At 38.8% G+C, this 24,505-nt stretch overlaps 1 protein-coding gene across 9 annotated transcripts in view; it reads left to right on the forward strand.

Annotated features, from left to right (window-relative positions):
• DPF3 (double PHD fingers 3) overlaps nt 1–24,505 on the forward strand; it is a 458,181-nt gene that overhangs the window by 403,637 nt on the left and 30,039 nt on the right. For 6 of the 9 annotated variants that reach the window (XM_073610451.1, XM_073610453.1, XM_073610448.1 and 3 more), the window contains one exon: nt 2,801–2,929. In XM_073610451.1, coding sequence (XP_073466552.1) covers nt 2,801–2,929 — 129 coding nt within the window. Of the gene's footprint in view, nt 1–2,800; nt 2,930–11,667; nt 13,783–24,505 lie in introns of those variants that run through there. The other 3 variants (XM_073610450.1, XM_073610456.1, XM_073610452.1) reach the window with 3 other exon arrangements.

Below are 24,505 nucleotides of genomic sequence, written 5' to 3' on the forward strand. Positions count from 1 at the left end.
CCCTGATCTGTGGAAAGAGCTGCGTCCGCAGCTCTTTAAACATGTGATCGGCTGTGTCCAATCACAGCCGGTCACATGTAAACAAGGAAGTGCTGGTAAACGGCGCTCCTCACCTCACACTGACAGAGTGTGTGGCAAGGAGAGACGATCAGCGGGATCTCCTCACAGGGGGACATTTAGGAATGTAATCAATGTCCACCAATGCCAGTGATCAGTGCCCACCACTGTCCACAAGTGCCACCAATCAGTACCCATTAGCGATGCCAGTCAGTGCTGGCAATCAGTGCCGCCTATCAGTGCTGCCTATCACTGCTGTCAATCAATGCCCATCAGTGTCACCCATCAATGCCCATCAGTACCGCCTATTCGTGCCACCTATCAGTGCCACCTACCAGTGCCCATCAGTGCTGCCTATCAGTGCCAATTAGTGTCGCCTAACAGTGCTTATCAGTGCCCATACAGTTGTGCTCATAAGTTTACATACCCTGGCAGAATTAATGATTTCTTGGCCATTTTTTTAGAGAATATGAATGATAACACAAAAACATTTCTTTGACTCATGGTTAGTGTTTGGCTGAAGCCATTTATTATCAATCAACTGTGTTTACTCTTCTTAAATCATAATGACAACAGAAACTACCCAAATGACCCCGATCAAAAGTTTACATACCCTGGAATGTTTGGCCTTGGTACAGACACAAAAGGTGGCACACCCAGGTTAAAATGGCAATTAAAGGTTAATTTCTCACATTTGTGGCTTTTTAAATCACAATTAGTGTCTGTGTATAGTCAATGAATTTGTTAGCTCTCACATGGATGCACTAAGCAGGCTAGACACTGAGCCATGAGGAGGTAGAAATGAACAGTCAAAAAACCTGCTTAACAAGGTAATAAAAGTTTACAAAGATGGAAAAGGTTATAAAAAGATATCCAAAGCCTTGAATATGCCAGTCAGTACTGTTCAATCACTTAATAAGAAATGGAAAATTTGGGGATCTCTTGATACCAAGCCAAGGTCAGGTAGATCAAGAAAGATTTCAGCCACAACTGCCACAGGAACTGTTTGGGATACAAAGAAAAACCCACAGTTAACCTCAGGAGAAATACAGGCTGCTCTGGAAAAAGATGGTGTGGTTGTTTTTAAAGAGCACAATATGATGATGATGATACCTGAACAAAAAAGAGCCGCATGGTCAAGTTGCCAGAAAGAAGCCTTAACTGTACAAGTTCCACAAAAAAGCCTGGTTACAATATGTCCAACACCACCTTGACATGCCTCATTGGCTTTTTTGTGGCATTGGCGCAGTAAAGACTTCCTTCTGGCAGCTCAACCATGAAGCTCTTCTTTGTTCAAGTATCATTGAATTGTGTTCCTTAAAAACAACCACACCGTCTTCTTGGAGAGCAGCCTGTATTTCTCCTGCGGTTACCTGTGGGGTTTTTCTTTGTATGCTGAGCAATTCTTCCACAAGTTGTGGCTGCAATCTTTTTTCGTCTACCTGACCTTGGCTTGGTATCAAAAGAGCCCCTAATTTCCAATTTTTAATAAGGGATTAAACAGTACTGACTGGCATATTCAAGGCTTTGGATATCTTTTTATATCCTTTTCCATCTTTGTAAAGTTTCATTACCTTGTTACGCAGGTTTTTTTGACTGTTCTTTTCTACCTCCTCATGTCTCAGTGTCTAGCCTGCTTAGTGTATTCATGTGAGAGCTAACAAACTCATTGACTATACACAGACACTAATTGTGATGTAAAAAGCCACAAATGTGAGAAATTAACCTTTAATTGCCATTTTACCCTGTTGTGCCACATTCTGTGTCTGTACCAAGGCCAAGCATTCCGGGGTATGTAAACTTTTGATCAGGGGCATTTGGGTAGTTTCTGTTGTCAATATGAATTAAAAAGAGCAAACACAGTTGATTGATAATAAATTGCTTCCGCCAAACACTAACCATGAGTGAAACAAATGTTTTTGGGTTATCATTCATATTCTCTGAAAAATGGCCAAGAAATCATAAATTCTGCCAGGGTATGTAAATTTATGAGAACAACTGTAAGAGCGGCATATTAGTGCCTCCTCATCAGTGCCACCTAATCAGTGCCCATAAGTGCCGCCTCATCAGTGCCCATAAGTGCCACCTCATCAATGCCCACCAGTTCAGCCTATCAGTGCCCATCAGTGTCGCCTCAGCGCAGAGGGCGAAAAATTACTTAGTTACAAAATTTACTGGCAGAAAAAAAGTGAAAAACATTTTTTTTTTTCAAAATTTTTGGTCTTTTTTTTTTTTTTTGGAAAAAAATAAAAAACCCAGCAGTGACTAAATACCACCAAAATAAAGCTCTATTTGTGTGAAGAAAATGATAAAAAAATTGTTTGGGTACAGTGTAGCACGACTGCGCAATTGTCATTGAAGCCGGGTTCACACTATAACGCGCTGCGGATAACACAGGAGCGCTGTGCATCCCTGTTCCCCGTTTCAGGGATGAATCAGGGCCGATTCTATGCCTGAATTCGGCCTTAAAACAGAGGCAAAGACGCACATCGTTTTTGTGCAGTGCGTTTCGCAGCCGCCCCGGAGATATGTGAACCGGCAGTCACATTCTTCTGCTATGCGAATTAGATGCGGGGAAACACACATCTAATTAGCATAGGTGTGAACGAGGCCTCACAGTGTGACAGTGCTGAAAGCTGAAAAATGGCTTGGGCAGGAAGGGGGTGTAAGTGCACGGTAGGCAAGTGGTTAAAAATGCTTGAAACTTAATAAAACAGATTCAACATAAATGTACTTTTTCTAGCTCGGAAAGGATCAGATGGTGCTATACTTTCAAACAACTACTGTGACTTCTGCCTTGGAGACTCAACCATGAACAAGAAGAGCGGACAACCTGAAGAGCTTGTATCCTGTGCCGACTGTGGACGCTCTGGTAGGTCATTCCTCTTTCTGCTCCGAGTCTCTTCCAAAAGATTTACAATGCATGGAATTGTGCCTGCACTTGAAGACAAGTGAATGCATTAAATGTTCAAAAGAACTCAAAAGTTTTTTGGCTAGGCTCCTTTAAGTCTTTAGAGATGCAAAGCAAATATTGCAGAGACCTGCAAACCTAGGGTTCCCAGAGGACCAAAGCTAAAATATATTTTTTCCCCGTGTTAGGTTAGTGTTTATATTGAATCTGATTAGTAAGATCCAATAATATGGACCAAAAACTACAGAAAAAACACAACATACACAAGGGAGGCTATTTTTCCAAACAAAAGAAGCCTTTCTAACATTCTTTTTATGTACATGTCCATACAGAGCCCAGTGTTGACTGAAATTTGCATGAACTCATTTACCAACTCCCCCCCCCCCCCCCCCCAACAAAAAAAAATTTAAATAATTTTACGATGTATGAGGTGTGACAATTTAAATTCCCAGAATGGCTGCAAAATAAAAAAATGTTTGCTTACTTATACACTACTGGCCTTCTCACCTTCAAAGTAGTTCCTTCATGAAGCAATGCACTTTTCTAGATGACAGTGCCAGAAACAATACTGAAATTTGTTTTCCAGAAAGTTGCGTAGTATCATTGTCGCGACTTGCTTAATGTCCGGAATGTCATCAAATCTTCATCCTTTTAAAGCATTTTTTAATTTTGGAAGCTGCCAGAAGTTACAGGCTGCTAAGTCAGGGGTAGAAGGTTGTGGTTCAAGTTTCAGAAAGGATTTCTGGCCCAGGAACTTGCAAACACTTAACGCATCATGTGCAGGAGCATTGTTGTGGTGGAGAATACAATTATCAGGCCAGAGTTCCGATCTTTTCCTCCAAACCTATTTCCATAACTTTTCAGAATTTCCAAGTAACAATGCTGGTTAATAGTTGTACCATGTTCTATGAACTCTGTCCACATTTGCATCTGTCCTTTGCATTTTTGGTTGCCCACTTCTTGCATCATCATGGACATCTTCCCACCCTTCCTTAACCACTTCACCCCCTGAGGATTTGCTGCTCAATGACCAGAGCACTTTTTACAATTTGGCACTGCGCTGTTTTAAGTGGTAATTTCGAGGTCATGCAATGCTGTACCCAAACAAAATTTGCGTCCTTTTTTCCCCACAAATAGAGCTTTCTTTTGATGGTATTTGATTGCCTCTGCAATTTTTATTTTTTGCGATATTAACGGAAAAAGACCGAAAATTTTTTTAAAAAAATATTTGATATGATATTTTCTACTTTTTGTTATAAAAAAAAAAAAAAAATCAATAAACTCAATTTTAGTCATACATTTAGGCCAAAATGTATTCAGCCACATGTCTTTGGTAAAATAAAAGTCAATAATATATTTATTATTTTACAAACTATGGTACATTTTCTGGAATTTACGCAGCTTTTAGTTTATGACTGCCTATCTCATTTCTTGAGGTTCTAAAATGGCAGGGCAGTACAACCCCCCCCCCCCCCCCAAAATGACCCCATTTTGGAAAGTAGACACCCCAAGGAAATTGCTGAGAGGCATGTTGAGCCCATTGAATCTTTTATTTTTTGTCACAAGTGATTGAAAAATGACAAAAAAATAAATAAAATACACAAAGTTGTCACTAATTGATATATTGCTCACACGTGCCATGGTTACATGTGGAATTACACCAAGACGCCAAGATAGCACAAAACCCCCCCAAATTACCCCATTTTGGAAAGTAGACACCCCAAGCTATTTGATGAGAGGCATGTTGATGAGTCCATAGAATATTTTATATTTTGCCACAAGTTGCGGGAAATTGACAAATTTTATTTATTTTTGGGGTTTTTTTTGCACAAAGTTGTCACTAAATGATATATTGCTCAAACATGCCATGGGCATATGTGTAATTACACCCCAAAATACATTTTGCTGCTTCTCCTGAGTACGGGGATACCACATGTGTGAGACTTTTTGGGAGCCTAGCCATGTACAGGACCCCGAAAACCAATCACCGCCTTCAGGCTTTCTAAGGGCGTAAAATGGTGATTTCCCTTCCTCGCTACCTATCACAGTTTCGGAGGCCATGAAATGACAAGATGGTACAACCCTCCCCTCCCCCAAATGACCCCATTTGGAAAGAAGACACTTCAAGCTATTTGCTGAGAGGCATGTTGAGTCCATGGAATATTTTATATTTTGCCACAAGTTTCGGGAAAATTGCAATTTTTTTTTTTTTTTACACAAAGTTGTCACTAAATGATATATTGTTCAAACATGGCATGGCTATATTTGGAATTACACCCCAAAATACATTCTGCTGCTTCTCCTGTGTATGGGGATACCACATGGGTGGAACTTTTTGGCAGTCTAACTGCGTACAGGACCCCAAAAACCAATCACTGCCTTCAAGTTTTCTAAGGGCTAACATTTTTTATTTCACTCCTCACTGCCTATCACAGTTTCAGAGGCCATGAAATGCCCAGATAGCACAACCCCCCCAAATGACCCCATTTTGGAAAGTAGACACCCTAAGCTATTTGCTGAGGCATGTTGAGTATTTTGCAGATCTTGCTTTTTGTCACAAAATTTTGAAAATTGAAAAAAGAAAAAAAAAATGTCTTTTCTTTCTTCATTTTCAAAAATAAATGTGATCTGCAAAATACTCATCATGCCTCTTAGCAAATACCTTGGGGTGTCTACTTTCCAAAATGGGGTAATTTGGGGGACTTTGTGCTATCTTGACATTACAGGGCCTCCAAAACTGCGATAGGTAGTGAGGAAGTGAAATCACCATTTTACGCCCTTAGAAAGCCTGAAGGCGGTGCTTGGTTTTCAGGGTCCTGTATGCGGCTAGGCTCCCAAAAAGTCTCACACATGTGGTATCCCCGTAGTCAGAAGAGGCAGCAGAATGTATTTTGGGGTGTAATTCCACATATAACCATGCCATGTTTGAACAATATATCATTTAGTGACAACTTTGTGCAAAAAAATAAATAAAAGTGCCATTTTCCAGAAACTTGTGGCAAAATATAAAATATTCTATGGACTCAACATGCCTATCAGCTTGGGGTGTCTACTTTCCAAAAGGGGTCATTTGTTGGGGTTTTGAACTGTCCTGGCATTTTATGCACAACATTTAGAAGCTTATGGCACACATCACCCACTCTTCTAACCACTTGAAGACAAAGCCCTTTCTGACACTTTTTGTTTACATCAAAAATTTTATTTTTTTTTTGCAAGAAAATTACTTTGAACCCCCAAACATTATATATATTTTTTTAAAGCAAATGCTATACAGATTAAAATGGTGGGTGTTGCAATTTTTTTTTCACACAGTATTTGCGCAGCGATTTTTCGAATGCAATTTTTTTTGAAAAAACACACTTTTTAAAATTTTAATGCACTAAAACACACTATATTTCCCAAATGTTTGCAATAAAAAAGATGATCTTATGCCGAGTACATGGATACCAAACATGACATGCTTTAAAATTGAGCACAAACGTGCAGCGGTGACAAACTACATACATTTTTAAAAGCCTTTACAGGTTACCACTTTAGATTTACAGAGGGGGTTTACTGCTAAAATTACTGCCCTCAATCTGACCTTCGCGGTGATACCTGACATGCATGGTGCAATTGCTGTTTACATATGACTCCAGACTAACGCTTGCGTTCACTTTGCACGTGAGCACAGGGGGGCAGGGGTTATTTTTTAATAATTTTTATTGTTATCACAGGGAATGTAAAATATCCCCTATGATAGCAATAGGTAGTGACAGGTACTCTTTTTTTGAAAAAATGAGGGTCTATTAGACCCTAGATCTCTCCTCTGCCCTCAAAGTATCTGACCACACCAAGATCGGTGTGATAAAATGCTTTCCCAATTTATCATTGGCACTGTTTATATCCAGCGAAACCTAAGTCATGAAATGCTCGCACCTTCCGGTTTCTTAGGCCATATAGATGATTGGAGCCATTCTGGTCTCTGATCAGCTCTATGGTCAGCTGGCGGAACCACCGGCTGCATTCTCGGGTTTCTTGTTGGGACAGGAGAGCCTGAGAAAACCATGGAAGACAGTGGGGGGGGGGGCGTTCCCTCCCACTGCTTATAAAAGCAGTCTAGAGACTAATTAGCCGCTAGGATTGCTTTTACATGAGAGCGGACCGCTGGCTGAAAAGAATGATACCAAAATGATACCTAAACCTGCAGGCATTATTCTGGTCTAACCACTCAAAATCCAGCAACATACCAGTATGTTGCTGGTCCTTGGTGGGCATACATTGTAATGTTCTTTTTCTCATGCAGCCTGTGAGCTGAACAAAAAAAAAAGAAGATCGATCGATGGGTATGCCCACCATTAGAATACCGCCCTTCATCCACCCACTTCTAATGATGGGCATACATGCACCTTTTTTTTTTTTTTTTAACTGTGGTGGTGAAATCACCTCCTACAGCGCTGGAGTCACTGATTTTCGCATCATGGGAGCAAACGCTGTTGCGGTCAAGATAAATAAATCAGTGCTGCAGCTGAATGGCGTACCTGCTAAGCAAATGATGGTTAACAGTAAAACAAAGTAACATTACAGTATAACAGTAAGACATACCATACCTGCAAAGCAAATACAATAAAACTAAAACTAGTAAAAATAAAACATTTTTAATGCAATCTGTGCCTAAAATATATATGCCGAAGCATGGGGGCAATCCGTCCCTAATGTTAGGGGCAAATCGCCCCTCCACCCCTGCCCCCATGATTCGGCATATATGCTCTTTTTTTGTGTGATGTGTGATTTACCATCTGTGATGGTAAAATCACCTTCTACAGCACTGGAGTCGCTGATTTACGTATCGTGGGAGCAAATGCTGTTGCTGTCAAGATAAATAAATCAGTGCTGCAGCTGAATGGCATACCTGAAAACAAAAAAATAGTTAACAACAAACCACAGTAAACAGTAAAGTTTAAAAGAATTACATACCTGAAAAGCAAACATGATAAAACATAGTAACAATAAAACATTGCATTGTAGAATACAGTAAAAAAGAGTAGAACAATAGCAAGAGAGAGAGAGAGAATAATATAACAACAACTATTTTTGTTTTTTTTATTTTATTATATATATATATATATATATATATATATATATATATATATATATATATATATATATATATATAATTTTTTTTTTTAACTTTTATTTGTAACTGTAACGGTTGTAGTGGTTATACCGGTTCGGTTCCAGGTTCGGGTCTCTCATAAATGCGATGTCATCTTTGGAGACCCTGTGAAAGTGTGTCCTAGTCTGTGCAGTGCTGTACCCTATGCTAATACTCCACTTGTGTGTGGTAGCGTTCAAAACATTCACCTATGAAAAGACCAGGATGGTCAGGACAGGAGTGACAATAATAGCGGGTGTCATGTCTATATCCGCATTTTCTACAGACACAACTTTTTTTGGGGGGGCTCATTGGGTAGGGGGTACCAGGGAGGACATACGGAAAATGCCTCCCAAGCAGCCAGCTTACTGCATTTGAATTGGGAAGTTGGGCCACAGCACCATCTGGAAACAGAAGGGCTGTGATCTCTTCCTGGAATTTAAGGAAGGATCCAGTTAATTCTGAAGCTTTGTATAGCACATAAGCATTTAGCAGAGCCAATTGGAATAAGTATACAGACACTTTTACCAGCGTCTGGCCTTATGGGCAACTAGGTACGGTGCCAACAACTGGTCGTTGAGGTCCACCTCTCCCATATTAAGGTTATTTATGTGGACACCAAGGGGTTTCTCCACAACACCAGTCGCCGTAGGAATTTGAACCGTTGTGTCTGCGTGAAGGGAGGACAGAACGAAAACATTCTTATTATCCCTCCACTTCACAGCAAGAAAATTATTACACTTCAAGCAGGCTTTCCCCCTTCAGCCTAAGACGGGAATCTACAAGCAGCTGGGGTAAGCCCCGCTGATTAGATCGCATGATGCCACATGCGCCAATTCCATGATCAAACAAGTGACTAAAAAGTGGTCCACATACAAGTGGTACCCCTGTGACACCAAGTCCAACACAATCTTACCAGCTCTCCCTATGTAGTCTGGGCAGTTCTCCGGCTCTACATAACTGTTTCTTCCCTCGTAAACCATAAAACTATATGTATAGCCTGTGGCCCTGTCACAGAGCTTATACATCTTGACCCCATATCTGGCACGCTTGCTGGGAAGATACTGCTTGAAAGCCAAGGGGCCAGAAAACTTAATCATGCATTTATCAATGCAGACAACTTGATCGGGAGTAAACAAGGCTTCAAACTGTTGGTTGAAGTTGTTTACGAGGGGCCGAATTTTGTAGAGCCAATCGTATCCAGGGTCACCCCGAGGACGACAGAGTTCATTATCATTGAAGTGCATGAACCGCAAGATCTGCTTGTATCGTGCCCTGGCCATGGGGACAGAGAACACGGGCATATGGTGAATTGGGTCAGTGGACCAATATGACCGCAACTCACTTTTTTTAGTTATGCCCATGAGGAGGGATAGGCCTAGAAAGGTGAAACTAATCAACAGTATTAGCGTCACCCGTGACACAAATACAGCAATCAGAAAAAAGATCTATTAGTGACACTGGCAACAGGGGGTGAAAGGGTTAACTGGGGGGCAATCAAGGGGTTAAACCTTCATTAGGGGGTACCCTAGACCTACCTGGGCCTACTAACTGCCCTAACACTTATTACAGTCACAAATTACACCAATGCAGTGATCAGTGAAAAATCTGTAAACTGCAATTGGTGACACAGTGACAGGGAGTGAAGAGGTTAACTGGAGGGGCGATCGGGGGGTGACAAGTGTACCTATGTGTACTGGTGTTAGTGTAGTGTTGTGCAACTCACTGTTAGACGTTCTCTCTCCTCTCACTGGAATCGAAAAGACCCCACGAGGAGAGATGACATCACGTCCCCTGTCTGTGTTTACTGTTACACAGGCAGGGGAATGATTTAATTAGTTAGGTCCAGGCCATAAATCATTGAGGACTGATTGGTTCTCTAACGAATCTGACCACCGCAGGCACAGGGGGGAGATTGCTCCCCCCGCCCACAGGGAGGGACGTACAGATACGCCCATTTGCCCACCCGTGCCATTCTGCCGACGTATATTGGTGTGTGGCAGTCGGCAAGTGGTTAACCACTTATGCCATTCAAAAACACTTTATTTCGTCATGGAATGTTCACCATAAGCTAAAGTTTCACTCGCCAATTTTCCTCCAAAATTTGATGTTAATTCGCTGCTCTAGATTCCTATTACTCACCATAGTGCTACATTGTGGGCATTCTGGAAATTAAATCACACCTCATATATGTTCCATTTAATAATGCATTGCCAAGATGTTAACTAAAGCAAATCATTTGATAATTTAGGTATCATTTGCTGCATCTATTTTGGCAACATCTTTTTGTACATTTGTCTACGTAAAACATTTTTACAATCTAATAATGAAATCTGCTCAAATTAATAACTGTAAACATCTGAACATATATCCCTGACAGTATATTAAAATATCCATTGTATCAGCCTAAACTGGAGCTCCCTGACTATGCACAGTGTTCCTATAGAACATTTTTTTTCAGTACTACTGTAATCATATTATAGTGGTCAAATAGTAACTGAAGTATAAATTATGAATGGACAAAAAAAATAAATATACAGCCATCTGCAATGTTCAGTCAGCTTTATATCCACAGATCACACACATTAAATATTTGGCCCATTTTTTATTTTTATATCCATTACGAAAAAAGAATATCTAAGTAGAATATGGTAATGCAGAATGAATGTGCAAATAGTTCTCCAGTCTGACAAGGGAAGGCCCAGTGTAATTCATTATGCAAGAGGAATAATGATCTAGAACGCATTCTTTATTCCATACCCCTAAATGCCAGTTTATAGCAATACATTTATTTACATATTCCAAAGTTAAGATGGAAAACCTAGTTTTGTGATATATGCATTAAAACTATCGGTTCAGAAAAGTGGGTGAGATTTTTTGACCAAAATAGAGAAAAAATGTATGTGCAAAAACAGTGGAATCCACATAATCTTATTTCACTCGGAAAGGTTTTTTGTTTTGGTAAAATCGCTCTAGAGAAATTGAACTGGAGTGAATGCAACCAAGAGCTTGCAAAGAGTTGGCACACAGTTTATACTAATGTAAATGCTACAGTATATGGAATGTCTGAGTTTGACATTTTTGCAATATAGTACTACTTGTACAGCGGCCATGCATCTATAACAATGGACAATTTTCAACAAGAATATTGCTGTATGTATGCCTCTAAGCTTTGGTGTGTTTGGTTACCATTTGCGGTTAAGCTGATGCAAATACATAGGCTAGCTAGTGTCTTTTGTTCACTATTTTAGAAATGTTTGGTTATAGTTAAGGAAATACTTCCATGTTGGAAGATCCAATGGTAACTTAATCGTCCATGAGCAGTTTACAAACAATCCAAATACCTAAAGTACTGTGCTTGCCGTTCTTTCAAAGTAAATTTAATTGAATAACCCTTTTGCTGCCAATCTGTATAGATGGTTGATTCACTTTAACATTTGATTATGAATGCCTTTTTTTTTTTGCATTTGATTTTGTCTTGGTGTGGCTGTGCTAGTTAATATGCATTGATATTTGAATGTATGTTACTTAACCTTTGTGCTGATATATTCATCATACATGTCAGCTCATTTGGGAAGAGAAGGCAGGAAGGAGGAGATGAACAACGCAGAGGACTTATTCGGTTCCACTTCAGAAAGCGACACTTCTACGTTTCATGGCTTTGACGAGGATGACTGGGAGGAGCCTTCCTCTGTCCAAGCCAAAAACTCCCCTACTGCTGCGGACCGGGGAGACTGCTAAAGAAAGTTATCTGGATCAACCCATCTCCTTCCAATCCTGTTAATTTTTGTCATTTAATTTTGCCCTACTCCCGGTATTTCTTCTGCATTTACAAAGCACAACTGGATGTTTTATTTTTTTCCAAGCTTGTTTAAAATGAAAACTGTGGCTTTCAATTTTTTCCCTACTTTGCAATAAGAAGAATTTCCAGTATTAGCAACCCTCAGCTGGCTTAAGGGCCACTTTTGATTGACAACTGAATTCCCAGAATACTGGTACCTACATGTTACAACAAAAAATAGAAGGCAGCAAAACACTGGAAGTCTACTTAAATTCTGTCTGTGACCCTAATTACCTCACTGAGAGAAGACTTGTGATCAATGGTGGTTTCTACAACTAGATTTTGCACCCATTGTGTGGAACCAGCCTCCTGACTTTAAAGAGAACACTGCTGTGTACAAGGAGCAAGTTTCTCCTTACTTACCTCCACCAGATCTTCTGCATAAGGTCAGAAGGTCTTTAGGTAGAGAACAAAGAATAAAAGAGCAAATGGGATAAATACCTCAGTCTTGCTTTTCCTTCTTCAATGGTTTATATATGCTATTTATTTTTGTGGCTGAAAGGACTCCCTGATGTCTAAAAGGCACCTTTTTGTCTTCTTATTTAATACCACCTACTAGAAGATACCAAAGCAGTACCCGTTAATGGTCCACAGGGCAACGGAAATGAGACCAAACTATCGTCAAACCTGCTGAGCTGAAATCAGGCTGAACTGCAGCAGGATAAGTTAAGGTACGCTACCAGCACGTTTCATTCTCATCAAACTGCTCCATAACTTGAGGAGCCATTTCAGTTTCATTAAATCTATTTATACATCATGCTTTCAAAGTGGAAAAAAACAACAAAAAAGTAAAATAAGGGATTAAAACTAATTTATGTTAATGACTATTAAGACTGTCTGCAGATAAACTACAAAGCTGCTCATTACACATCAGTATGTTTCTTTTCTCCTTTCACCCCAATACATATTGGAATCTACAGAACAGGTCATATTAGCAACTTACACCCTTGTCCCATCACCTGCTGATACCCACTAAGAAAAGAAGCAAATGGTCAGTAGTACCCCAGAGTAAAAAGAAGAGAAATTGTATACAATGACAAACTTAATCAGATATAGAAAGAGATCCTTATTGTATCCCCAATAACTGATTATACCAGGCAGTCCCCAGGTTACGAACACAATAGGGACTATAGGTTTGTTCTTAAGTGGAATTTGTGTGTAAGTCAGAACAGTGCATTTTTAAGTGCAACTTCAGCCTGTGCAGGGATGTGGGATGTTCCGGGCACTTCTGGGCATGCAGCTATGTTACCTGGGGCTCTTTTGGCCATGCAGTACATATAGTACTGCAGTGTTGGATGTGTCCGGCGCTGCAAGATAGCTGCTCAGAGGTATCCAGGACCAGCATGGAGCAAAAACGGCTGGCATTGAGACCCGTTTGTAAGTAGGAGTCGGTCGTAACTCGGGTGTTCGTAACTCGGGGACTGCCTGTAGAAGAGTTGAATCTCCATCTTCAGAACCACTGTTGACTATCTATTATTATTAAGAAGTTACAGGTTTAACCGTGGCAGTTAGGTAGCCCAGTTCTCCCCAATATAGTTCACAGTGAGGTCTTATTTATCAAAGTGCATGAAATAAGAGTTGTCTAGTTTGCATTACAGTAACCAAAGTTTTGAATCAATATGGTTGCGATTGTGCACTAGAGAGTGCTACATTTTAGGCATGATGATAAATGAAGCAAATTGTGTCTATTGCTAAATGTGAGATATGAAAAACCCTTATTTTTTTAAACAGAACGAAAATTAATATATAGGTTTTACTGGTTCCTCATAATACCTTACCTACAGTCAAAATAAGTACAGTAGCCTTCATTATGCCATAATACTTTTACTGTGAAATGTCTGTGTTTATTTATGAATAATAAACAGATTGAGACTACTGTATTGTAATGTCGTTTGTGACCCTCGAAGCATGAACAAGGTCAACCATTACATAAATGATAGAAATTGACATTCTGGAAAAAAGTTGCATGTTAGCTTTAACCACTTCCCACCTGCCCACAGTAGTTTTACTATGAGCGGGTTACAGCTACAGGCCAGGCGACATACCTGTACATTGCCCTGCACATGCGCACCAGCAAACCCCTGGGGCGTGCAGTGCGCCACTCCAGCGACTGCTGTGTTCACCAGACACAGCAGATTGCAGCTCCCAGTACGCTTTGAGTGGCTGGGGTGTCAAATGATCGCTATGCGATCAAATGATCACAATGTAAACACAACTGTTATAAATGGGTTTCAATCATAACAGCTGTGCTTAGTATTATGATGCTGTGATTGGCCCACAACTATCACATGGTACCTGGACCAATCACAGCATCCTGCACCATGTGATAGCTCTGGGCCAATCACAGCATCGCAATAGTAATCACAGCTGTTATGAATGTAACCCATTAATGACGGTTCAAAACACTGCTGTGATTATCACTAACAGTAATGTGTAAAAAAAAAAGTCCCCGATCAACCCCCCACCCTCCCAAAGTAGTACAGTGTCACTGACTTGATGAAAGTATGTAAAAAAAAAAATAGTAAAAAAATAAAATGATTTTTTTTTTTTTACATATGTTCACCAGTCAAGTATATCTCTGATCACTGCCACTCCAGTCATACGATGATGCTGTACTGCACTGTCGTACGTTAAAAAAAAACAAAACTTAATTTTCCAAATAAATGTGACAAATTACAAACTTCAAAAAACTTGCCTCGCCTCTTACTAAATAGCTGACTGTCTACTTTCCAAAGAGGGGTCATTTTAGGAGACTCAAGACGTGAGATATATATATATATATATATATATATATATATATATATATATATATACACACACATACATATATATATACACACACATGCATATACATACACACACACACACACACCATAGTTTATAGACACTATAGCTTTCATGCAAACAAATATACACTTTTTTTTACCAAAAACATGTAGCAGAATACATTTTGGCCTAAATTTATAAAGAAATTAGATTTTATTGGAACAGGTTTTTTTTTTTTTGCTCTATAAACAAAAATTAAAGGATAGGTCTATAGTAGCCTGGATCTGTCAAGCCTATGCCTTGTCTAGGCCTGCATTGCTAAATATGAACCTATGCAGGAATTAAATATATGAAATTCTGTGAGAGGAGCAAGCAGATTTACCAGTTGGCCTCTAAACTAATAAATCAGTGGCCCTAGAGAATACATTTGATCTTGCATGTTACATGCATGGAAAATTATTGCAGCATACCTTCTATAGCACAGCATTTCTCAACCTTTTCTCAATCAGATCACTCTTTAAAAGTATGCAAACTTTTGAGACACCCCAGTCTAAAATGTAAAAAAAAACATAAATGTTACTCATCAATGGAAAACCTGAGCCAAAGACAACCCCTTGATGAAATTTAATTCACATTAGGAGGTCCCTCCATCACATCAGAGCCCCTTTTACAACAAAGGCCCACCATCAAGTCAGAAGTCCCAATTCAAGCCAGAGTCTCCCCATCACAGCAACCGGCCCTCCCCCAGGGGCCAATCACAAAGCCCATGAATCACATAGTTTCTCTTCACATCAGAAACTTACTGTGGGCTCCAGCAGTAAAAGTGAATAAAATAAAATCTAAAATTTCCTCTCACGTCCTGTGTTAGCTATAGGACAGGAAGTGAAGGGAAATCTCAATGCCACACAGGTGAAAAAAAACAAAAAACCTTCTTTATTTTATCCAAAATGAAAAAAAATGTCTATAGTTCTACTTTAATGTGATTGTAAAAGTAATTTTAAACATATGTGGCAGAGCACATCTGTGACACTTATAAATAGGACAAGTTTTTGTTTTTTTTTTGTTTTGTTTTTTAAAGTGTCACAGATGTGCTCTTCCACATATGTTTAAAATTACTTTTACAATCACATTAAAGTAGAACTATAGATATATATTTTTTTTAACAGAGGTCCAGGAAAATATCTAAATACACAATTGAAATAAATATAGGTTTTAGTTTTTCTTGCCAATGGAGTTTTAATTCCTTATAGCGGTCATGTGATTTAAGCACACATACTACAATGCACAGACACAATGCATGTACAGTATGTCTTGGTTCAGCAATCATATTTCACTTCTGATTGTAACATGGCAAGTAGGTGATCCAGGAAGCAGTAAATTAAAACTAACCTAACGCAGCAGAATGATCTTCATGGCTGTATATAGGCTAAGACAATGTAAATCACAAGTTTGGAAGTACAGATTTACAAATCCTTTGATAGGTAAAGCAGTAAACATATATGAACTGTGATATTTCCCTGTCTTTCCACATTAACCAATTCAACTTTCCCATGGGGATACTACCTGTGGACCAGAGCAATCTTTACATTTTAGCTACAGGCAGTCACCGGGTTACAAACAAAATTCTGTAGGGTTGTTCTTAAGTTGAATTTGTATGCAAGTTGGAACAGGTAAATTTTTTAAGTGCAACACCAGCCAACAAAAAATTATTTTACGTTTATTGGATAGCATAGGGAAGGGTTAACACCCCTGTAACATTTTGCTGTCTGTTCCCCTGTTCAGAAGATTTCACCTCACTTTCTGTCCCTGTGACAATTGGATTTAGAAAATTTTGGGTTGTTGTGTAAACAAGGATTGGTGATAAAGCTTCAGCGGAGACACCTTTTTCCCCATGATCGCTTTTACAAGAGTGAATTTCCCTTCCTAGGGGTAGATTTCCTCTCACTTCTTGTTGCCTCCTTCCGTTTGTAAGTATGAGTCGTATGTAAGTTGGATGTATGTAACTCTGGGACTGCCTGTACAGGACATTACAGTGCATGTGTGTCTTGGAGGCACAATGGAGTGCCATTTACAGCACACCAACACATGTAACATGCATTACCGCAAAACAGCTTGTGTGAATGTGCCCTTTTGGAGAGATTTTACATATTTTATTGTCGGCCACAGAAATAAGAGACATTTTCACAAAGGCTGCATTCAGGAAGACCCCACAATTAAGCCTGTACACACTGGCAGAATGTCAGGGGATATTTGCCGGTTCAAATCATCTGACATTCTGCCCATGTGTATGTTGGTCTGTCGGACGTGCATGCTGGAAAACCAGCAGCCGACCAACTCCTGATCAGCGCTCTCAGCCAATAGCAGAGAGCGCTAATTGGAGTTTTCTGGCGGGGGGGCATCCCCCTGTCAGAACACAACAGTTCAGCGGGGGAGATCACTGGACTAACTTTGCATGGTTAGTACAGCGGCTTCAACCGGACCTGACCGTTTTTTTTTTTTGTTTTTTTTTAATGCAACCTACGGGGTTGCACAAAAAAAAAACTAGTGTGTACCTGGCTTTAGAGATTGCTGAATTGACAGTTTAAATTGAATAGATCCAATTATCTGCAAGTTTTATCCAACTTAATCTATTTGTTTTGAACTCATTAGTTGATACAAACAATATGCTCCCCCCACCACCTGATTCATCAATAAATAAAAGCATTAGAAAATCTAAAAATGTGTCTGTATTCTGTATTCCCTGAAAAAAAAACAGATCTCTTCCAAATTTTGAATGAAGAGATGCAGCACAGGACAGGACAATGGAAGATTGATGGGATTATTCTTAGAACAGTTATATTGTTAGAATGTTTATACTGAAATATTAAAGCAAAATTATATTTATGGAATTATGCAAATATCTGCGGTTTTAGGGAGATTTTCACATTTTTCCACACATACAACCAAGCAATTTAAGCTGGTTTAAAATAATATCAAATATATTTGGTGATGATACAAAATTTGATATGCTTTCAAATATCAAATATATATGGGGATACAGATGATAATCACATTTCTACCAGAAGCTCTTATTACAAAATACCATATTTCAATAATTGAATGATAACGTGGTCAATTTAGACTTGATAACTCTTAATGAATAGCTTTCCGTGGCTCCACGGATTTATATAAACAGACTAGGTGTTGACGTTAACACTTGTGATTCCTTCTCAAAACAAACAGACCTTCTAGCTTAAACTTTAAAAATGCACGGACAAAATGTTATACTGTGCACAGGGCTTGATAATTTAATCAAGATTTATTTTTAAATTTAGAATGAATCTATGGTTCAACATGTACTATACCCAATCCAATTCTAAGACTTTGAAGTCAGTTTTGTGAGATATAACAAAATATGTATCTCCCTTGGTTTAAAAGTGAAACCAATTCATACTGCAGTAAAAATTCAATTAACTTCAAAACTAAACTGCCAAAAAAGTGAAAATTAAAAGATTAATACTTCACCAGGGCTTAAGAACTTTGTTGTTTTGAGAAGCATCAAGTTAGGTGTCCCACAGGACTTCTCCAACATTCCTACATCTCTGCGCTCTCTCCTTCACCTCTCGTCTTGCAAGATTCTTTTCGTCCCAAAAATTCTGTCAGACTCCCATCTGCTTTCAGCTATGTGTATACTCTTATCCCCCCTAGAATATGGGTGTGGAAACAGCTTTCATGTCATGAGTGACATAAAACACCCATAATTTCCCGTAATTTCCTGGATTACCCTTATAGGTGAAATTGTTGTTTCCTCTATTCACCATTGCCAAAGGGGGGGGGGGGTTATTGAATTAGAATTGACTTTATTCTAATACCTGAATAACTTTTTTGACTTTAGCTTAGCAGAAAACTATGAATTTATTTATAGCTGACACGTGTCAAATTTGGTAGACTTCTTGGCTAAAACTTAGATTTATGCCTTCTAAGTGAATTTAACCCACACACTTAACTTGTTGTCTAAATACCTTGAAAATGAAGTCATGGTTCTGATTAAAAGTATAACAGCTATTTATCAATATTCTCAATAATAGAACTCTTAAACTTTTCATAGAATTCCATATTTGTAACCCTTATAATAATATATATGCATTAATGTGTTTTATGAATATCCAAACAATACATTATGAAAATATTATGAAAGAAAATTATTAATAAAATACATAAACCAATATATGTAAAATGATTCACTTAATCATGCATATAATTACTATAATGTCATGTGATAATACCATATTGGGAACTTATGTTAATGTGATTACTTGTATATTATAATATGTTTCATATGTGAGTAAACCCTCTTTTATTCCTAACTCCTGAAAAAAAAAATAAGTCTGCGAGTTCAGGGTTCCCTTATCATGTTTATTTTACTAAGTGTCCAGACCTTAAATTTACTACTTAAACTGATATGCAAAGAGCCCAGAGTCTCTTACAAAAAATCTCTTCTCTAAAGACAGTGAACTTAGTTTCAACTTAAAAAAAACATTTTTTTTTAACAACGTGGCCTCTGAGTTGTTCATAAAATATATATATGGAAAATATATAATATACAGGCCTTGGGACCTAATTATTTTTAACCCCAATAGTCCTGACAATATAAAAGTTCATGAACAAGGTTAGAATATTTAAAATGAGGTTAACCAAGAAACAAAAAAAATAAAACAAAAAAAAAAAAAAAAGATACCAGCATGATTTTATCATGATATTCAAAGGTGCAGAAGTTGACAGAGCCTCTCATAGCCTGGCTGGTGTTGTGAGAGGGATCCCCAAGAATTTGAGGGCATCAGTTATGATTACCTCATGAAATAGCAGAACAGTTCTTCACTTTCTTAGGAATGTCAATGGTTTTTACCATTACAGTGTTTTTAAAGGGCTCACCCCTTTATGCTCACCTTACCCATGCTTCCTCACTCATCCTTCCTCCATTGCAACTGGTGACATTTTTGGGTATGGGGAGCATGTGACCTACCTCCTCGTGATAGTGCTCAACCCAGCGCTGTCAAATGAACAAGAGATTGAAATGTGGGTGATTTGGGGAAGTGTTGAAGACAGATTTCAGTGTGGCTGCAATAGACTAAGGAGCAGGAAGGGAGTGCAGGCAGGGTCAGTATTCGGTGGAGGGGTCCTTCAGCAGAGACACTGTCACTCATCATTAACAAAGTAGCATTGTCTCTAACATTTTAGGGGTACATGCTTGCTTGTCATGACTTCAGATAAACTTTATTTGCAAACATTCTGCAAGTTCTGGTTCAGTTATGTTGTGCAATAGCCATCCCACCACTGTGGCTGAATTTCATGCTGTACATTTGCAGAGCTCTTGCTGTAGACTTACCAATGCAACTTTGCTCTTGCTAGAGACTTGCCACGCAAATTTGCTACAAATTGGAAAATTTGTCAACTACAACCTGTGCTTTAAGTGCTCTGCAAGTGTACAACTTGCCAGTGAAAATGTGCAGCAAGTTAACAGAATTACAATTCAACACTGCCACAAATTTGTGTCAAGTTATCCTTGCTATCTGGGATGATAATTATAATAGAAAGTAAAAGAAAATTCCAATTTTTGGGTTGACACAGAACACTAAGAGGAGTAATCTTCCAATAGGAACACTAATTCTGGCAACACACCAGGATTGCCTTTGTTTAGAGGAATTTCCCATCACTTCCTGCTTTGGCTATAAGACAATGGGACAGAAATGGCAAAAAAAAAACCTGTCAGGAGTTATAACCCTCCCCCTTGCTTTATCCAAAATCAACAAAAAATAAAAGTTTTACACTTTAGGCTGCATAAATACTGCTGCAGCTGATAACACTACTTGATGTGACACCTACTACTTGATGTGACACCTACAGCCCATAAAGAGGTATCAAACCCCCAGCAAGGTACCCAAACCACCGCTTCGTGCTACCCAGATGCAAAAATGGAATTGGAGTCTACCCACTATATTTAGCTCTATAGGGCCAGTTCACACATTTGTGTTTTGGTGCATTTTGTATAATGTGTTTTACATTAAATATAATGGAAAGGCTTCAAAACTCATGTCATTGTGCCTAGGCATGCAATGCCATCCGTTAACACATGTTGATAAGCGCACTCCATGCCACCCATGTTAGATCAAGGGTTGACATGTTTTTGATGCACTTCAGTTGATTATAGTGGAAAATGTATAAGGTAAAAATCACATCTTGTTTTTCAGAACAGAAATGTATTCTGTCTAGCCTATTTATTTTTAAAGGTATAAATGAAAGATATGCTTTTTTAGAAGGAAATATCAATGTCATCTATTTATATAGTTGCTCTAGGAACTTTCTTACTCATTGTTTTTTTTTTTTTAACAAAAGTGAAAAGTATACAGAGAAATAAGCTTCACAGATATCTGCAATTTATTAAGACTTTCTGGTGCTAGTATGCATCGCATACTAGCACATTACAACAAAACGAAGCCCTCCAGCGGTGTGCTGTCACCATTGAGAGCACTTACATCTTCACCTGGTCTTTTTTCCGGGTTCGTGGGCTTCGACAATATGAATGGCCGAGCCAGCGATGACATCACTCCCGCGTATGTGCTCAGGATTCACTGTTTAGGGTATGGCTCTGAAGGAACAGCATGGTTATGCCGTTACTTCAGAGCACATACACCGGTGACGTCACTGGCTGCATCTAAGGAACAGTGCACATTTAGGAGATATTTACTGTACCTATAGATAAGCCTTATTATAGGCTTACCTATAGGTAAAAATCATACAAGGGAGTTTATTCCCACTTTAAGAAATCACACCACCCCAAACCCAACATGCAGCAAGCAAGTGCAGAAATTCTGATATGCATACTTGTTCTGGATCAGTGACTTGAAAGTACAGAAGTCAGATCAGCATGAAGACAAGGCACCGAGCATTTTTTTAAAGGAGGGGTCAGCAACAGCACACCACATATTTTACTACAAGCATACAGACCACTTCATCAGAAAACTCGGGGTTGATCATTAGGCCGACAGCCCTGGAAGTTGTACTTTTAAAAACCAAATTAGCATTATTATTCTACAGGTTTCTTGTAAGACATTTACATTGACAAGATATATGCCCCTTTCTACTAGTCCACACTTGCATATGCTAGGTGAATAAAACACTAAAATTTCAGTTTTAAGTGGACAGAGTCAAGTTAAAGTATTACTTCCAGCACTGCTTTAGGGGGGTAAAGTTTTCAGATTTCACTAGAGGCTATGGAGAAGGGTTAGATGCTATATAAAATGCTGTGTCTGTATTTCTTTGAACAGGATGTGAGGGAGAAATCTCCCCATCAGATGCAGAGCTAAAAAAACAAAATAAAAAAAAAAAAAACACAACAACAAAACAAACAAGGGTTTTAACGCTTCCCCAGAGGACAATATAACTTGGCTGGAATGGCTTTACTCGTAAAGTTTGATGGAAAAAGAAATCACATATTGGTTTGTGGGAGTAAAAATGATATGTACTTGTCTGAGCAAAATTAAAGTGATTGGTAAAGGGTGCGATTTTTTTTTTTAATAACAAACATGTTATACTTACTTGCTCTGTGCAATGGTTTTGCACAGAGCAGCCCCGATGTTTTTGGGTCTCCCTTCATTGGTCCTGGCTTCTCCCCCTGCAGTGTGCCCCCTATAGCAACTAGCAAGCCTCTTGCTATGGGGGCACTTGAGCAGACTCGTTCCCAAGCTGAGCTCCTGTGAATAGACACGGTCTATTCACACACAGAGTGCGGCTCGGCCCACCCTCTGCGCTCTCCTCATTGGCTTACTGGCTGTGATTGACAACAGCTAGAGCCAATGGTTCCTGCTTTGTGTGAGCCAGTGAGGAGAGGGAGAGCCGGTGCTCTCATGCACATCGCTGGATCGAGATGGGGCTCAGGTAAGTATAAGGGGGGCTGGGTAAGCTGCACCCAGAAGGTTTTTTTTTTACCTTAATGCATAGAATTCATAAATTTAAAAAACCCTCTGCCTTTAGAACCACTTTAAACTGTAATTTTTTGGTCAGGTTTATATATAAACAGAGACACAAGAAAAAGGGCTCTTTCACCAAATGGGTGTCCCAATCAGATCCACCAGATCAGTTTTTGAGAAGGATCTGAATGGAAGCTCCCTTTTAGTCTTTCCATTTAGGTCAGGAAAAAAAAAATGTCAAAAAGCCTGCATTGTTTGCTATTCTTTTAGACCTAAAACATAATGGATCAGAGGTAAAAGGACGTACTGGAACATACATTACCTGACATGGGTTAACCTCCAGCAGGAAAAAACTGAACTGACACGATGTCAAAATAGTGACGTCTGCACTATTCGTCTCAGATTCAGCAGGAGATCTTTTCACAGATGCCTTGCTGATCAGAATGAACGCCGTCTGTCTGTGTTAAAGGGCCCTAAGAATGTCAAAATGCATATTTATACCAATTACTGAGCTAGGAACAAGATACTACTTGGGTACAAGAAGCAAATATGCCTTCAAGTATGTATAGACAAAATTGTTTAGGGGTTTCGATAAATGTAATGAGGGGTTAGTACAACCACCAAGCTTTTATTACTGTCTGTTGCTCCTCTAGATAGATTCACATTTGTTTGTCTTGGTGACCATTGAAACAGACAGAAAGTGATGGGAAGTCCAAAATGTTATGGTTGTCACCCGAACAGGAGGCAAGTGTAAATCTTTCAATGGGTCAATTGCTTTAGAGACAACAAGTGAAGAATGGAATTCTTCTCACTGTTTAGAAGTCTTTTCACTACACGTTGCATCTCCAGAAGAGAAGTGAAGGAAAATCTTTAACATGATGCAGGCAAAAAAAATAAAATTAAAAAAGACAAGGTTTTAACACTGTTTTTCAAGTTTTGGATAGAATAAAGTTATAGTTATACACAGACTTTAAAAAACAGCCAAGCACTAAATGACAAGTCAAGCAATAAACATGCAATTTTAAGAAAACCCAATTCTTATCAAAAAACGACAAACATTTTTGATAATGCTACAATTACTGCTTATCTATTTACAGTGTTTTATAAACAGGTGCTCGGTAGACATTAATGTTTCCCTTTATCTGAGTTTTATTAAATGTGGGCCAAAACGAGTACAACCAGTATTGCATGAAGGCCTTACTGAACCCTTTGGGCAGTGTAATTTCAGACAAATATACCAATGATGAAAGGCAATAGTGAGCACCATTATACACCCAATTTATAGGTCACTCATAATTAATGTGTGGTATATTGTTGACACTTTCTTCAATGTGTTCAATAATTACTAAATACCATTAAATGTTTATTTCTAAAAAATAAAAAATACATACTTGACCTTAAAGCACAACTGTGGTCAGGCTATGAGCCTCTGCATGCTCCTAACAAGCAGCAAATAGGCTTTAAAATAAATAAATAAAAGCTCTCACTGACTTTTGCTGCAGGTTCTGTGGAGAAATGTATTATCAAAGTTTACAGAAGAAAGGCCGCCTCTTTTCCAGCGATGACTTGTCAGCTCCCCTCTTTAGCCATCTCCATACAACAGTAAAGTAAAAAGATGACAGGGGGAGTGGACATGTATTTTTTGGACTGCTGTTTATGAGCAGTACTTCAGAAAACACGCTAGAGCGGCTAGTGTGCCTGAGAATGGTGATCTGAGTTGTCATTTAACAACTCATATCACAGTCCTAATGTACAAGAATGAACCAATCACAGCCATTACAAGTGTAAACATTAGCAGTGTCTACAAATACCCCCCATTCACAAGGGAGAATGGGGGGGTATCATGCAAA

Source organism: Aquarana catesbeiana, linkage group LG13, assembly GCF_042186555.1.
Source record: "Aquarana catesbeiana isolate 2022-GZ linkage group LG13, ASM4218655v1, whole genome shotgun sequence".
NCBI classification, from domain to species: Eukaryota; Metazoa; Chordata; class Amphibia; order Anura; family Ranidae; genus Aquarana; species Aquarana catesbeiana.